Raw genomic sequence first — 16278 nt, 5'->3', positions numbered from 1 at the left:
ACGTGCAAAACAAATCGGTCGAAACCACGTGCAGTGGTGAGAAAACCGGGTATGTGTATACACATACCTAAGAAAATACATCTTATTTTGACAGTTGGGTGGCAACTAGTAAAACAACTATTAACATTAATCAGCAAGAGATCGCAATAAATAACTGAAATGACCACGTAGAGATATCATCACTTACCCTATTTCAAATATTTTCCAGCTAAAAATTGTCCCCCACACGTCTTTTTTAGTTTATTTGTATTGTTTTTCAGGAGCCGAAGTGCATCTAACAGAATATCCATCCAACTTCCTTTGTTTTCACTTTCGTTATTAAAAACTCTGTTTAAAAGAATTATTTCTACTTTTAGATTGTTAAAGCGATGTATTATTATATATTATCAATAGTATTATCAAAAGAATAGTATACCGTGATGAATTGAACGGAGTTACGTATCGATCTTTCTGTCAGTCTGTAAGCATACTATTTTATGCGCAATAATATGTGATTCGACAACGATTGTAAACATTGGTGAAATGCTTCTTACATAGTTATTCTTTTGAGTGTTTATAAGGTCTGATCGTGCAGTTTGCAAACATCAATGGAAAGATTACAATCCAATGCATTTGTCATCGTCATCCGTTTGGAATGTCAATTAGGCGATGAGTGAGTTTTTAGCATGTTTCTTTCTATTTTATTAATTTAAAAATGGCTGCCCCCATGCTGATGAAATGACATGTGTTTGAGTTTTGATATTTCTAGATATGTAAACTTTTTTTTACTATTTAAGCGTAACTTGCCCTCGTCAATGTCGATATTAATCACTAGTTATATAGTTTTCCGCCGAAATACGTGGAATAAAAATGATTCAGATTTTTGAAAATAATGTATATTTTATTGTTAAAATCGCTTTGTATTTTGATTGATTTTGTGGATGTTATGATATGTTGATGTACAAAATTGGTAGCAGTTTGAAGGAAAAACATCCTTTAAAGCATATATGTATACATTTTCAATGTGGCACTCTTCCTTTAGTCAAACTTGAGTTCAATGCTAGGGGTCCCACATTTTTCAAAATGAAGCCTCTACATGAACCTTAATCTTGGTGTTTGAATTTGACTGACAAATTAAATTTTCTAAAAAAGATACCCATTCACAGTGTCATCTGGAGAACTTGATTTCCGATTGAGATCATGGGTTTGATTCCTAAAATGAAAACGGTAACATAACTTGAGTGGTGATTCAGATCTTACAATTATATATATGGCCATCTACCCCCTCCCTCTTCCCCCCCCCCTCTTCTCCCCCCCCCCCCCCCTCTTCTCCCCCCCCCCCTGATTTAAGTACAGCAGTTGTCAGTTACAGCCAAAAAATATGCATTTTGTATTGGTAAACGAATTAAGCCAGAAAAGTTGTAGGTGTGAGACCTACATGATTTGAATGAAATACTGTTGAAAATTGTGAAAAATCCACTCTCAAAATAGCCCTTGACTGAAAAAAGTTATGGTATTTTTATGTCCCCCACTATAGTAGTGGGGGACATATTGTTTTTGCCCTGTCTGTCTGTTGGTCTGTCTGTTGGTCTGTCTGTTGGTCTGTTTGCGCCAACTTTAACATTTTGCAATAACTTTTGCTGTATTGAAGATAGCAACTTCATATTTGGCATGCATGTGTATCTCATGAAGCTGCACATTTTGAGTGGTGAAAGTTCAAGGTCAAGGTCATCCTTGAAGGTCAGAGGTCAAATATATGTGGCCAAAATTGCTCATTTTATGAATACTTTTGCAATATTGAAGATAGCAACTTGATATTTGGCATGCATGTGTATCTCATGGATCTTCACATTTTTTTGAGTGGTGAAAGGTCAAGGTCAAGGTCATCCTTCAAGGTCAGAGGTCAAATATATGTGGCCCAAATCGCTTATTTTATAAATACTTTTGCAATATTGAAGAAGCAACTTGATATTTGGCATGCATGTGCATCTCATGGAGCTGCACATTTTGAGTGGTGGAAGGTCAAGGTCAAGGTCATCCTTCAAGGTCAGAGGTCAAATATATGTGGCCCAAATCACTTATTTTATGAATACTTTTGCAATATTGAAGATAGCAACTTGATATTTGGCATGCATGTGTATCTCATGGAGCTGCACATTTTCAGTGGTGAAAGGTCAAGGTCATCCTTCACAAGGTCAAGGTCATCCTTCAAGGTCAAACGTCATATAGGGGAACATTGTGTTTCACAAACACATCTTGTTAAATCTTACTTTACTATCTAAAACATTACAAAATAATATATGTATGAAATGTATAAAACGCAGTTTTAAAGTGATTACAATTCAAGCAGCGTGCTGCGTTTTGATTGGAGAATTGTGCTATTTTGTCACTTTTTATGCCCCCCGATTGAATGATCGGGGGTATATTGTTTTTGGCCTGTCTGTCTGTCTGTCATTCTCTGGAAAACTTTAACCTTTGTTAAAGTTTTGCTATATTGAATAACTTTTGCAATTTTGAAGATAGCAACTTGATATTTGGCATGCATGTGTATCTCATGGAGCTACACACTTTGAGTGGTGAAAGTTCAAGGTCATCCTTTAAGGTCAACGGTCAAATATATGGCTTCAAAGCGGCTTCAAAACTTTAACCTTGGTCATAACTTTTGCAATATTGAAGATAGCAACTTGATATTTAGCATGCATGTGTTTTATGGAGCTGCACATTTAGAGTGGTGAAAGGTCAAGGTCATCCTTCAAGGTCAAAGGTCAAATTTATGGCTTCAAAGCGGCGCAATAGGGGGCATTGTGTTTCTGACAAACACATCTCTTGTTACTTCAGCAAAGTATCTTCCATGCACCATTTTGATGCAATTGCTGCCAGAATTTTAACTTCAAAAGCAAATTTTGTATCACTAATGTTGGGTTTCTGGCATAGAAACTAAAATGTTATGACAGCAACATTAAAATATCATTTAACATACCAGTATATTCATAAACAAACTGACTCTGTACTTTCACAATCTCTTTAAATCCCTGCTAATTACATGTAGTATGCATGATCCTGTGTTATTTGTATGACTTTGAAAAAATACTTTCATAGTAACACACTGTTATGATTAATTAAAAGATTAAAAACTGTAATCTGAATGTTTTATCATAGTGAGATATAATTATAATCCACAATCAATCCTTAGACATTAAACCATAATACAAGCTGTAAATATCTACTTTTATGTGTATTTTGCAGACATAAAAGGTGTTCAAAGTATTATGTTATTGGTTGTACAAACAATTAACCACATACCAAACTGAGTTATGACGTCACACTGCAACACCTTTGAGGTTCCTGTGGTGTCTGTCTAGCAACCGGTCGGTCACGGGTTCGATCCCCACTGTGCGAGCGTTCTCTAGATTTCCCTCAAAGACACCAAGTACTGGTTATAGGCCCAGGAAACGGACTCGAGAGCATTTCACTAAGCCTGAGGCTTTTGATGCAATGGAGCTAAAATAAATGGGTTTAAACAAACACCTTTTCACAGATTTTGGCATGTTTTTAAAAGTCATGAAATGCATTAATTTGATCAATGTAAAGATTGGAACTAAATAGTTCCAGTATAAAACAAAGATACAATTTAAACGAGAAAAAAAAAGAGTAATCCACACCTGGGCTCGAACCACTGACCCTTGGAGTAAAAGACTAGTGCTTAACCCTTTGCATGCTGGGAAATTTGTCGTCTGCTAAATGTCATCTGCTGAATTTCTAAAATTAGCATTTTCTTCTATTTTTTTTCAAAGAATACTATCAGAATAGCAAACAGTTCGGATCCTGATGAGACGCCACGTTCTGTGGTGCTCATCTGGATCCAAACTGTTTGCAAAGGCCTTCAAAATTCGGTTCCAGCACTGAAAGAGTTAAACCACTCGGCCATTTGGGCTGACATATAACAATTTTTTTATACTGTATATGAGAAACCCTTGTTATGTTACAAAATAAAACAATAACAACGGACCTTTCCAAATTATACAAGCGTTTCGCACTTATAGTACTTTATAATTTTCTGGTTTTTAAATAGTCAAAAGATGCATATTTTAGAGCATGGTAAATGTTAAGCATAACTGTTTCCTTACGAAAAAACATAACTACAATGAAAATTTGCATATCTGAAACTTATTTCAATTTTGTCAATTTATCAAACGTTCCCTTTAATCAATTTAGCAGGTCCAATTATTTGTCTGGGACTAAAATTAAATAATAAGTCTGATAATATATGATACAATTTTTATGCCCCCCTTCAAAATAGAGGGGGTATATTGTTTTGCACATGTTGATCGGTCCGTCCGTTGGTCGGTCGGTCCGTCCACCGAATGGTTTCCGGATGATAACTCAAGAACGCTTATGCCTAGGATCATGAAACTTCATAGGTACATTCATCATGACTCGCAAATGACCCCTATTGATTTTCAGGTCAAGGTCAAGGTGACTAGAACCAGTAAAATGGTTTCCAGATGATAACTCAAAAACGCTAATGCCTAGGATCATGAAACTTCATAGGTACATTGATCATGACTCGCAGATGACCCCTATTGATTTTCAGATCACTAGGTCAAAGGTCAAGGTCACGGTGACTCAAACCAGTAAAATGGCTTCCGGATGATAACTCAAGAACGCTTACGCCTAGGATCATGAAACTTCATAGGTACATTGATCATGACCTCGCAGATGACCCCTAATGATTTTCAGGTCACTAGGTCAAAGGTCAAGGTCAGGGTGACTTGAACCAGTAAAATGGTTTCCAGATGATAACTCAAGAACGCTTATGCCTAGGATCATGAAACTTCATAGGTACATTGATCATGACTCGCAGATGACCCCTATTAATTTTCAGGTCACTAGGTTAAAGGTCACGGTGACTTGACACAGTAAAATGGTTTCCGGATGATAACTCAAGAAAGCTTACGCCTAGGATCATGAAACTTCATAGGTACATTGATCATGACTCGCTGATGACCCCTATTGATTTTCAGGTCACTAGGTCAAAGGTCAAGGTCACAGGTGACTCGACACAGTTAAATGGTTTCCGGATGATAACTCAAGAACGCTTACGCCATAGGATCATGAAACTTCATAGGTACATTGATCATGCAGGTTTTTTTTTTCCTTCTTTGTGACCTGCCGAAAATTGGCCCTTTCTCTTCGGATTTTTTTCCCCTCAGCTGGTGAATTTTCCCCTAGATTTCATTTAACCCCCCCCCCCCCCCAAAAAAAAAATTTTTTTTTTTTTTTTTTTTTAACCTTTAAATATATAAGTTGACCTGATCCAGTGTAGAAAACAGAAAAATATTGCATAATTAAATTATCTGTTGCCTTGAATTTGCTTTTAAAACAGTAAAATATGTTAAATTGATTATTTAAGACCTTCTTTATTTTCCCCAAACTCAGGCATTTCGCATGATTTTTTTCCCCTCAAAAATGGCCAGGCCCTTTCCCCAAAATCAGATAAAAACCCCTGGATCATGACTGGCAGATGACCCGTATTGATTTTCAGGTCACTAGGTCAAAGGTCAAGGTCACAGTGACAAAAAACGTATTCACACAATGGCTGCTACTACAACTGACAGCCCATATGGGGGGCATGCATGTTTTACAAACAGCCTTTGTTTTAGTTAACTTTTTCAGGTTACATTTTTATACCCCCATTACCATTGGTAATGGGGGCTATATAGGAGTCACTTTGTCGCTCGGTCGGTCGGTTGGTCTGTCTGTCTGTCCCAAAATTTCATCCGATCACCAAACTTGGTCAGAAGTTGTATCTAGATGATGTCTAGGTCAAGTTTGAATATGGGTCATGCCAGGTCAAAAACTAGGTCACGGGGTCACTTAGTGTGTTTTAAACTGAAAGTTTGTCCGGACCATAACTATGTCATTTATCGATTTTTAAATGACTTGGTACATTAATTCACCATCATGGACAGTGTGTCGTGTGAAAAAAGTACGTCGATATCTCAACGGTCAAGGTCACACTTGGAGTTCAAAGGTCAAATGCTTGTCAGGGCCATAACTTTGTCATTTATTGAGAGATTTTAAAATCATTTGACAAATTTTTTCACCATCATTGGATGGTGTGTTGCGCGAAAGAATTACGTTAAAATCTCCAAGGTCAAGGTCACACTTTGAGTTCAACGATCATAAATGAGCTTGTCCGGACCATAACTATGTCATTCATTGTAAGATTATAAAATCATTTGGCACATTTGTTCACCATCATTGGACGGTGTGTTGCGCGAAAGAATTACATTGATATCTCCAAGGTCAAGGTCACACTTAAAGTTCAAAGGTCAAAAATGGTAATAAATGATCTTGTCTTGGCCATAACTATGTCATTCATTGTGAGATTTAAAAATGACTCTGTACATTAATTTTGTTCACATTCATTGGACGGCGTGTCATGTGAAAGAATTCAAGAGTTCAAAGGTCAAAATGGCTATAAATGATAATGGCATAATAATTCTTAAAAATCGCCATAAATTAGCATCTCTTGTTTTGTGAAGACAGCATGAAAAATAGTCTGTGTCAATGTGGCATGTGGGGGTGTCTGTGACAAGACTCTAGTTATTAAAAGGCTTAGAATTTACAAGAGTCAAAAGTGATTTAATTGCAAATTGATTTTATCAAAAAAGGTTTCTGCTCCTGATGGATATTTTTTATTAATTTGTCCACCTCTGGAGTTGCATCATATTCGCATCTACAGGGGTGTGATTTTTACGCAGATCCGCGGATTTCCGCGGATCGGGTTGTCCCGGATGTCACTCCTGAGATTTGCGTAAATTCGTTTTAAAAAATGTGGGGGAGAGGGGCTACCACCGATTCCGCGGACGTATTTCATAAGCGGTCCGAAATATCCGCGGCCCGCGAAATCTCTCCGCATTTTACACTGGTAGATTCTGCCTAAGCATTTTTAAAACGAGCCATATAATTGGCTGTCGTTTCCCAATCTTCCAATTAAAATCGTGTCCTTAAAATGCGCTCTGTAATTTGTTTGCAAATGGCGCCGTTGTGAAGAGAAATTTAAGATTATTGAAATAAAAAATAGCAATCGAATAAACGACTGACATCACCTAGTCTGATAGGAATAATGAAATGTGTTTGTCAAAAAAAGACTACGTTTTAGATACAAGCAACACATATTTTGTTAAGAAATGTGCCCACTGAATTTGTGTCATAGAAACCAGTGTTTGCAAATAGGAGTATAGTCTTCTCGCGAAGTAAAACAATTTAGAGAGTATCGTTCGAACATGGAAATAGACAAACATGATTTGATTTTTATATGTCTGTGGGTCTGTGTATAATCAGATTCATATGCATATTCTGCTTTATTATGTTTGTTACGCTGTTCAGTTAACTGAAATAGCTTTGAACTGAGTGAAGATGTGAAATGCAAGATATTGAAAGGTAAACAAATTAAATATATTAATTTAACTCAATTAATACATCATTAACACCAGAAGAACACTCAAGTGTGTTTGCTTATATTTAGTCTATTAACTGTCATTCAATACATTGAAAAACTGCTGCTATTGATCACAATAAATACTTAACTGTTTACTTTGCATCCTCAGTATGTTAAATGTGAAGTTCAACAGGTTTTTATAAAGAAATATTGTTATGAAGTTCAAAAAGTTGTTTATTTTAATGTCTGTTTTTATGTTTGTCATTGCGTTATGCGCGCCATTCGCGTAGTCAAAATCAGTCAACAGAATTTTCCTCCCCTCTGACTTTGCCTCAATCACACCCCTGATCTATGACATTTGCTTATCTGCTGTAAAAATACAAAAATGCAAACTCAACTTAACCTGTAATTTGGAATCAGTATTTTGATTAACAATCAGAATACTATTTCTCATTATTCCTCACACTTGCATAGAGAAGGTTGGAATAACACACTTTTTTTGACACCATTCAACTCTTGCATGCATTTTTTAAAGTGTTAATTAAGGAATATTTTGTATCGCTCAACACTAATACACGAGATCTCTCAGTCACCATTTGCATGCTTTCACTTGCGTAGAGATCAGCTTAAAGCGATTCCTAGAAATGAGGAAATGTCTTTGATGACTGTTTCGTTATATAACTTTTATTATAGAATTACTTTACCCAGATTTCTGCCAAATAAAGTTTATGACATCTTCTAATTTTCTCGACATTTTGCTTTCTCAGAACTGATTTTCGTTGACAAGCGTTGGGTAATGGCTCCCTCTTGAGTTTGCCTGCATGCATTCTACTTCCCACTCAGATTTTGTTACAAGTGACATTATGCAAGTCATGTTTATAAATTAGATGGTGGGAAATCCCTCGCTAATTGCTCAGTATGATCTTATTTGAGAACAGTTTTTCTTCATATTGAAAGGTCTCCCTAAATGTCACACACATTCTTTTATTGTGAACAGTATCCCTTGATCTGTGCTAGTAAAGGCCATCATGCCAGCTTTCTATTATTGCAAATACAAATGGTTTACTGTGAAACCATTATTATTCGTCAGACATTAATTTTCGTTTTTTTCGTCCTTCGACCGATGGACGAATTCAAGATCCTAACGAACAATCATGTCCCATATTTGAAACAAATAAGACTGAATTACCGTAGGCATGAGGCATTTAAATCCAGCGTAATCCACGCATATACACAGTGCTCGAAATTAACAGTCGCACACTCGCAAAATGCGTAAAAAAAAGATTGCAAGGTAAGTTATAAGCCACTAGTATTTTTTGCAAGTAAAGAAATAGTGAAAAAAAAACGAGTTATATTGCTAAATGCGTTCGACGGCATGAACGCTAAACCGTAGGTCAATTTTTTGAACGTCCGAATACCCATATGCGGAAGTGCGCACCTTGTTTGTAGACTAGTATACTTATAGTACAGATACCCAGATGGTATTGATACAAAGAACATGAAACAGTCTACTATTATTCACACTCAAGTTAAATCCGGTTTTGACACAAAGGGGTGTACATTATACAGTGTACTGACATTTCCTGTAAAACGCGAATGCAATAAGGCTGTATCGAATGCGTCGACTTCGTTTAGGTATAATAAATAGTGTTGATTAGCGCTAATTGTTAACAACTTTATTACCCATTGTGTGTATTGTGTTTTTCAGTTGCAGAGTATACAGCCAACACCCGGGGAATCCGGATTAAAGACAATACTATTAAACGCAATTAAAATATGGCGATGTGTGATCAACACCTGACTGAAATATATTCTGCGCTTTTATTACAAATTAATAAAGAACATATTGATTTGTGTTTGGTTGTCCGTGATTGTAATGGAAAAAGACTAATTGGCAATTGTCTTCGTTGTTTAAAACACTCGTTAACGGTTATTCAGTCCCACTTATTCGCTAATCATAACAAAGAACGTGTCAATGACATAAAATAATAAGGGACAGTTACTATCACCTGAAATAACAGACTTGTTAATTGGCATATGCCAAACAAGGCCCACCTCCTGCAAGTGACTACCAAGTGTCACCCCTCTTTTCCCAGCACAATTTTTTCGCAACCGCGCATTACATGTATTACAAACATTACAAACAAATCAGACGCTTTTTTTTTCAAAACCAGAAATGGACGAATTTAAGTGCTGACGAAATAGTCATTTTTTTAAAAAGGACGAAACTTCGTGCTGACGAAAATAAATGGTTTCACAGTAGTTTGAAAGTGTATTATTAGATGAACATTTCTATATGGGATATAGTTGTTTTTCATTCAATCATCAATATGACATTCTGTCATGTCCACATTATTAATTCAATATTGTCAAAGTTCATTTGCCTTATAGTGGTCTTATACCATTGATAAATAAATTGATAAAATCCAAATGGCAAGCAAAGTAAAACGAGGAAACACTCACTGACAGGTAAATAAGCCTTTTTTGCTCACCTGAGCACAATCTGCTCATGGTGAGTTTTTTGTGATCCCCTTTTGTCCGTCACAAAGTCAGTTGTGCATTGTGCGGCGTCAACATTTGCCATGTAAACACTCTAGAAGTCACATTTATTGTCCGATTTTCATGAAAAATTGTCAGAACATTTGTTTTAATGATTTCTTGGATCAGTTCGAAAATGGTTTCAGTTTGTTGAAAAACATGGCAGCCAGTTGGCGTAGAAATAATCCTTACCATGCTATAGTAAAACCTTGTTAGCACTCTAAAAGTTACATTTATAGTTCACTCTTCATGAACCTTGGTCAGAACATTTGTTTTAAGAAATCTTGGGCTGCACAGAACTGGTCAGTTCCTTTGTATCTCAGGTGAGCGACTTTTGGCCTCTCAGGCACTCTTGTCTTAATTCATCAGCTGTTTGCGGGTAGCTGTTACATTTTCCAGTCCTAATACCTATTTTCTCTCTGTTACATGTACTAGTCCAATCCCCTATTTTCTTTCTGTTACATTTTCCAGTTCTTAGATATAGTTCCTATTTTCTCTCTGTTAAAAATTCTTGTCCTAACCCCTATTTTCTTTATGTTAAATTTTCTAGTCCTATCACCCATTTTCTGTCTGCTCCTTTTACCAGTTCTATCACCTATTTTCTCTCTGTTACATGTTATAGTCCTATCCCCTATTTTCTTTATGTTAAATTTTCTAGTCCTATCACCCATTTTCTGTCTGCTCCTTTTACCAGTTCTATCACCTATTTTCTCTCTGTTACATGTTATAGGCCTATCACCTATTTTCTTTATGTTACATTTTCCAGTCCTATCACCTATTTTCTTTATGTTACATTTTCTAGTCCCATCACCCATTTTCTCTCTGTAACATTTTCTAGTCCCATCACCCATTTTCTCTCTGTTACATTTTCTAGTCCCATCACCCATTTTCTCTCTGTTACATTTTCTAGTCCCATCACCCGTTTTCTCTCTGCTACAGTTCTAATGGCTTTCTGTCTGTTACAGATGGCATGCCCAGAAAGTTGGACTATAAGGGCAGCGTGGATTCAGGCTTTCAAGAACCACTAGGTAAGGCTACAGATCTACAAGTGACCCAAAATATGCAGTAGTTATTGACTTTTCAAAGTAAACCACATGCATTTGCTCCCAGAAATTGATGAATATGCAGGAACACAAGTCTTATGACATCAGCTCTTAAGTGCTTTGATCCTCATAAGTTTTATTTTGATCGCAAACATTTTCAAGCCAAATATTGATTGACTCCAAACAGTTCAATGAAGTGATATTTTGGTCAAAGACAAGGTTTTTTTCAGCAGAAAATAGCTAGGTTGCATGCCAATTAATATGCCTGTCATTTATCAAACTGGAATGATGGTATCACCACTGGCAAAACAGAAACATCTCTCAAATTAGCAGCAGAACAAATAGCTATCAGATACTTGGAAACATATTACACATCTATAGAATTTGGAAATATTTGTTTGTGCGTCACACATGTCAGCAACAACTGTTAAAGTCAGAATCACTTTTTGTGTTTGAAGGACATCTATTTCTATTCAAAGCATTTGTTTTAGCTTTCTTATCCGAGCTGTTTACTATAATATGTGCTTCCAAGAATACAAATGTTTATCTATCAAAGCTGCATTAACATTATTCGATTTGATTTAATGGTTTATTTTGATTTTGGAATAATTGACATTCAGAATTGTTATAAGATTACTATTTATGTAAAATGAAATTTAAACACAGATTTATCATGTCAGAACATAATGGACTTCATATGAAGCATCTGCATTTAAATCACTAATTTCCATGCACTTAAATTTCTTAGCACTATTAAAATCTTGGAAATTTGTTATGAAAATGTCAAATATTTTAGTACCGTTTTATGTGCTGGTTTTATGCTGGTTGCAAAAGCCATTTTCACTTTGAGCAGGAAGGACAAATGTATGTGAGGTTCAGTATAGAGACATAAAGATTGCTAAGACAATATTATATTTTAAACAATTAAATTAGCTTAAGCAAAGTATTTGTGATTGCTTAACAAATATGTAACAATGTTTATATTTAATGTTTATTTCCCGCTGAAGGAGAGGATAGAGTTGTTGCACTGCCCTTCCACGGGTTGGTGGGCTTTGTGTCTGGCCTTCCTTATTCCATTTTCCCTCTTTTACTCGTTAATGGCCCAAAGAAAAAAGGAGTAATTTGTAATGCTTCTTTTGTTTATAATAAAAAAAATGCTAACAACACATAGATCGTTTTAATATAAGGTAAAAAATACAGGCTCTTTGAGATTGATCCAGAAGGGTCTTCAAGAAGTGGTTCGAATTCCGGTGAGTTCAAAATGTACGTCTTAAAACAATACCTGTTATGATTCAATACTTACATTTTGTAGTTCCTTTTATTTGATCTATCAAGTTAAGACATTAATTATGGCGTACTAATTGAAAGGCCAAAATCTTTGCACGAGGTTTAATAAACATATAATATGTTTGTTATGCCTTTCTGCTATTTACTTGTCAGCAGGGCAGGCATAGAGAGCTGTTCAGAGCGAGTCTAAGCAAGTCTATTTATAGTAACAAAATATTGACATCTGTGCTTGGACTTCAGTGTACAGTAAATACCACACTGTGATAGTGGCTATATTTAGCTCTAAGAGGACTGGGCGTATTGATTACTGAAGAGCCTTATCTGCAGTGAGCAGTTTATAGGGCTTGTAGATGAGACAAATACCATTCGAAACTTCATCTAGAGGATAATAATGTGTTAATAACTGTGTTCATCTCATAAACTTTGTGTTAATATTGTCAAATTGTTTTTTTGCAAACTTATGTGATCAGTTTAATGGATTTCAGTTTTAAAATGTACTTGTTTTCTGTCTGCACTACAAGATCCGTTCATGCGTGTGTTTGGCAAGAAAATAATTAAAATTAATATAGACTGTCTGTTTCAGTTTTAAAGGATTACTTTTAACATTAATTTATTGAAATTAGCGATGTAATTTCTGGCCATGATGCAAGAATATTATAGGCAGCATTTACTACAGAAGTGTGTGAATTCTGACAGTGCAAATTTACATTAGCTAGTGTGCGTGTTTTTCAAGAAGTTTTTCAGCATTTCTGGCAGTTTTAATAGATTGTTGAAATGCACTTGGCTTCCCAAGGGCTTTTTGCTTGCGATGCTCTATAATGCCAGGCATGTCTAAAGGTACTGTGGAACTGCTTTAACCCTTCCCACTCAGAAGCAAAGTGAAAATGTGCAAACAGCACAAAACCAGAACAGCCTGTGAGTAACTTGCAGTCTGTTCAGGTTTTATGCTGTTTGCTGCTCATCAGTAACTAAGGGTTGGAAATGAAGACTTTAAAACTTGAATCTAGTAAGAAAGGTCTTAAATTAAATATAACTTTCTAAGGGACTACAAATGCGTCAAAATATGTATCTAAGTGGGGAAGGGTTAACCAGTATTTTAAGGACCCATGATTGTGCAGCTTCTATGTCCAATTTGTGCGATTCTTTAATACCATCGTCCCACGTACATTAAATAGTATATAAACAGAATAATCATAATTTCAAAGAGCTTCAAAACTATGTTCCAATTGGTATAAAATAAGTAAAATTTCAAAACAACTTTTTACTCTGATGATTAAAACCTTACAATATAATAAGTTTTTGTAAGTGTTTGTATAACTTATACCATTCAACATAATTTAAACCTAAGTTTAGTTGTTCGATTGTGGAAGCTTAAAAATGCTGTGATGTGTAAAATGTCTAAGTGCACTTGGTATTTTTTTAACCAACAGAAACATAGCCACAAATGCAGTAAATTTGAAGTGCACTTAAAGCATTAAGACTGTATCATACTCCTACAGAAGTGTGTTAAAATTCCCGCCCAAATATGCTTAAAAGTGCTTCAAACAAAACTTCAATGACATTGGTGTAATGCAAACACTCTATGTAACACTCTTACAGTGTAAAGGAAGTTCATATATATGATTTTAATTTTAACTTTGTATTCTCTTAGTATTAAAACAATACATGTTATTATTTATTAATGACACAAATTAAAGAAAATATTGGCATGCAAAGGGACATATTCCATGAATCAAATTTTGTTAACTGCAATGAAATTCAGAATGACTTACTGGGCAAACAGAGTCTGGCATGTATAAGTGTATTTGTTGCAGGACCAAACATTGTGCCTTGTGTTAATGGACAAATCTGCCCAGAAAACAAATGAGCCTCGCTCTGGGAAAATGGGGTTTAATGCATGTACATAAAGTGTCGTCCTTGCATTAAACCCCATTTTCACAGAGCATGTCTCAAATGTAGTGAGGATTCTCCAAAATCAGAACATGTTTTTGGTACATGAATGAGTGTTCACTGTGTAAGGGAAAATTTATTTAGAGTTGAATACAACTCTTAATTTTGTTGAGTGTTCTTGCATAGATTTAAATGGTTTCTAGCCTAACTTATGTCACCTTCCTGTCACAATCAGACTGCAAGCGATGATTATTGAGTTAAACATTATTGTTATAATGTAATTTTATGATTTAAATTATTATGCCCCCCTTCGAAGAAGAGGGGGTATATTGCTTTGCTCATGTCGGTCGGTCTGTCGGTCGGTCCGTCGGTCCGTCCACAAGGTGGTTGTCAGACGATAACTCAAGAACTCTTGGGCCTAGGATCATGAAACTTCATAGGTACATTGATCATGACTCGCAGATGACCCCTATTGATTTTGAGGTCACTAGGTCAAAGGTCAAGGTCACGGTGACCCGAAATAGTAAAACGGTTTTTGAATGATAACTCAAGAACGCATACGCCTAGGATCATGAAACTTCATGGGTAGATTGATCATGACTCGCAGATGACCCCTATTGATTTTGAGGTCACTAGGTCAAAGGTCAAGGTCACGGTGACCCGAAATAGTAAAATGGTTTCCGGATGATAACTCAAGAATGCATACGCTTTGGATCATGAAACTTCATGGGTAGATTGATCATGACTCGCAGATGACCCCTATTGATTTTGAGGTCACTAGGTCAAAGGTCAAGGTCACGGTGACCGGAAATAGTAAAATGGTTTTCGGATGATAACTCAAGAACGCATATGCCAAGGATCATGAAACTTGATAGGTAGATTTATCATGACTCGCAGATGACCCCTATTGATTTTGAGGTCACAAGGTCAAAGGTCAAGGTCACAGTGACCCGAAATAGTAAAATGATTTTCGGATGATAATTCAAGAACGCTTTAGCCTAGGATCATGACACTTCATAGGTACATTGATCGTGACTCGCAGATGACCCCTATTGATTTTCAGGTCACTAGTTTACTTTGTATTTTCAATAAAAGTTTTAACTGTAAGCTGAATATAAAAAGTTTACAGAATCGCATAATATAAGAAAAAGTAAAAAATCAGGTATGGAGGGGTTTTTGCCTGTGAAAGAAGTGGTTATGGTTCATCTGTGAAGGGGAGGTAGGAGTTTGATTGCATGGGTAGTCCTGTCTGAGTTTGAACTATTTGAAATTATGTAGTTAAAAGCTCGTGACTTTCAAAGATATACATTTGCAGTTATTTGAAGGGTATTAATTTTGCGCCATTATATGAAGCAAGAAATTGAAATCAGTTAAATGGTAACTTACAAATTGGTGATCATATGGTTTGTGGACACGCCGTAGCATGTGATGCCCTTCGAGTTAGTCAAGGAAATAGTCTTCTTTCATATAAGGTGCCAATAGAAAAAAAAGTATATTTTCCAAGCTGTTTCTAACATAAATATAAATCTTACAATCAAAAATAGTTTTCAGCAACATTCCAAGCACTGGTGCCCTTTTAAGAAAGCATTGAATAATTTCATAAGTGCTGATGTCCTTTAAGAAAACTTTGAATAATTTATGGTGAACTGGAGCATTAACCAATTTATGCCCAGTGGACTCTCCCATCCTTCTACATTGGATCAATTTATTTCCAAAATTAGGGATGTCTAGTATAGTGCTGCAACAATACGCCAAAAACCGTATTGCAATATATTGTCAGTCAAAAACTCGTATTGCAAAATATCGCAATATATTGCTAACTTGTACCAAAATTATATCTTGCCAATTACCCGATAATCCCGTATATTCCAGTTTTAAAGCAAATTTTGGTAAATATTTACTATACCGGTAAATGTGCTCAAGAATAGCAAAAAACACAATCAAATACATTTTGGCATTTGTTACTATTTAAAGTTGTGATGAAATAACGTCCACCAGGGGCGTTTTTTTCCACTGAACACGCGTAATTCACCTGACGTGATGTTCCCGTTTTTATACAACAAAAAATACACCCATGCTTTCCATGCAACGTTC

The 16278-nt window shown here is 35.8% G+C and overlaps 1 protein-coding gene across 3 annotated transcripts in view; it reads left to right on the top strand.

Moving 5' to 3' along the window:
- Window positions 1-16278, top strand: part of LOC127855111 (histone deacetylase 4-like) — a 183587-nt gene that overhangs the window by 24693 nt on the left and 142616 nt on the right. For 2 of the 3 annotated variants that reach the window (XR_008037353.1, XM_052390479.1), the window contains exon 3: window positions 10930-10992. Coding sequence is in view for 2 of the 3 variants with exons in the window: in XM_052390479.1 (XP_052246439.1) it covers window positions 10930-10992 (63 nt within the window). In the remaining variant the exon portion in view is untranslated. Of the gene's footprint in view, window positions 1-10929; window positions 10993-12610; window positions 13132-16278 lie in introns of those variants that run through there. The other variant, XM_052390480.1, reaches the window with a different exon arrangement.

The sequence above is a fragment of the Dreissena polymorpha genome, chromosome 13 (genome assembly GCF_020536995.1).
Source record: "Dreissena polymorpha isolate Duluth1 chromosome 13, UMN_Dpol_1.0, whole genome shotgun sequence".
Taxonomy (NCBI): Eukaryota; Metazoa; Mollusca; class Bivalvia; order Myida; family Dreissenidae; genus Dreissena; species Dreissena polymorpha.
This window is presented reverse-complemented; position numbering and strand designations above follow the sequence as displayed.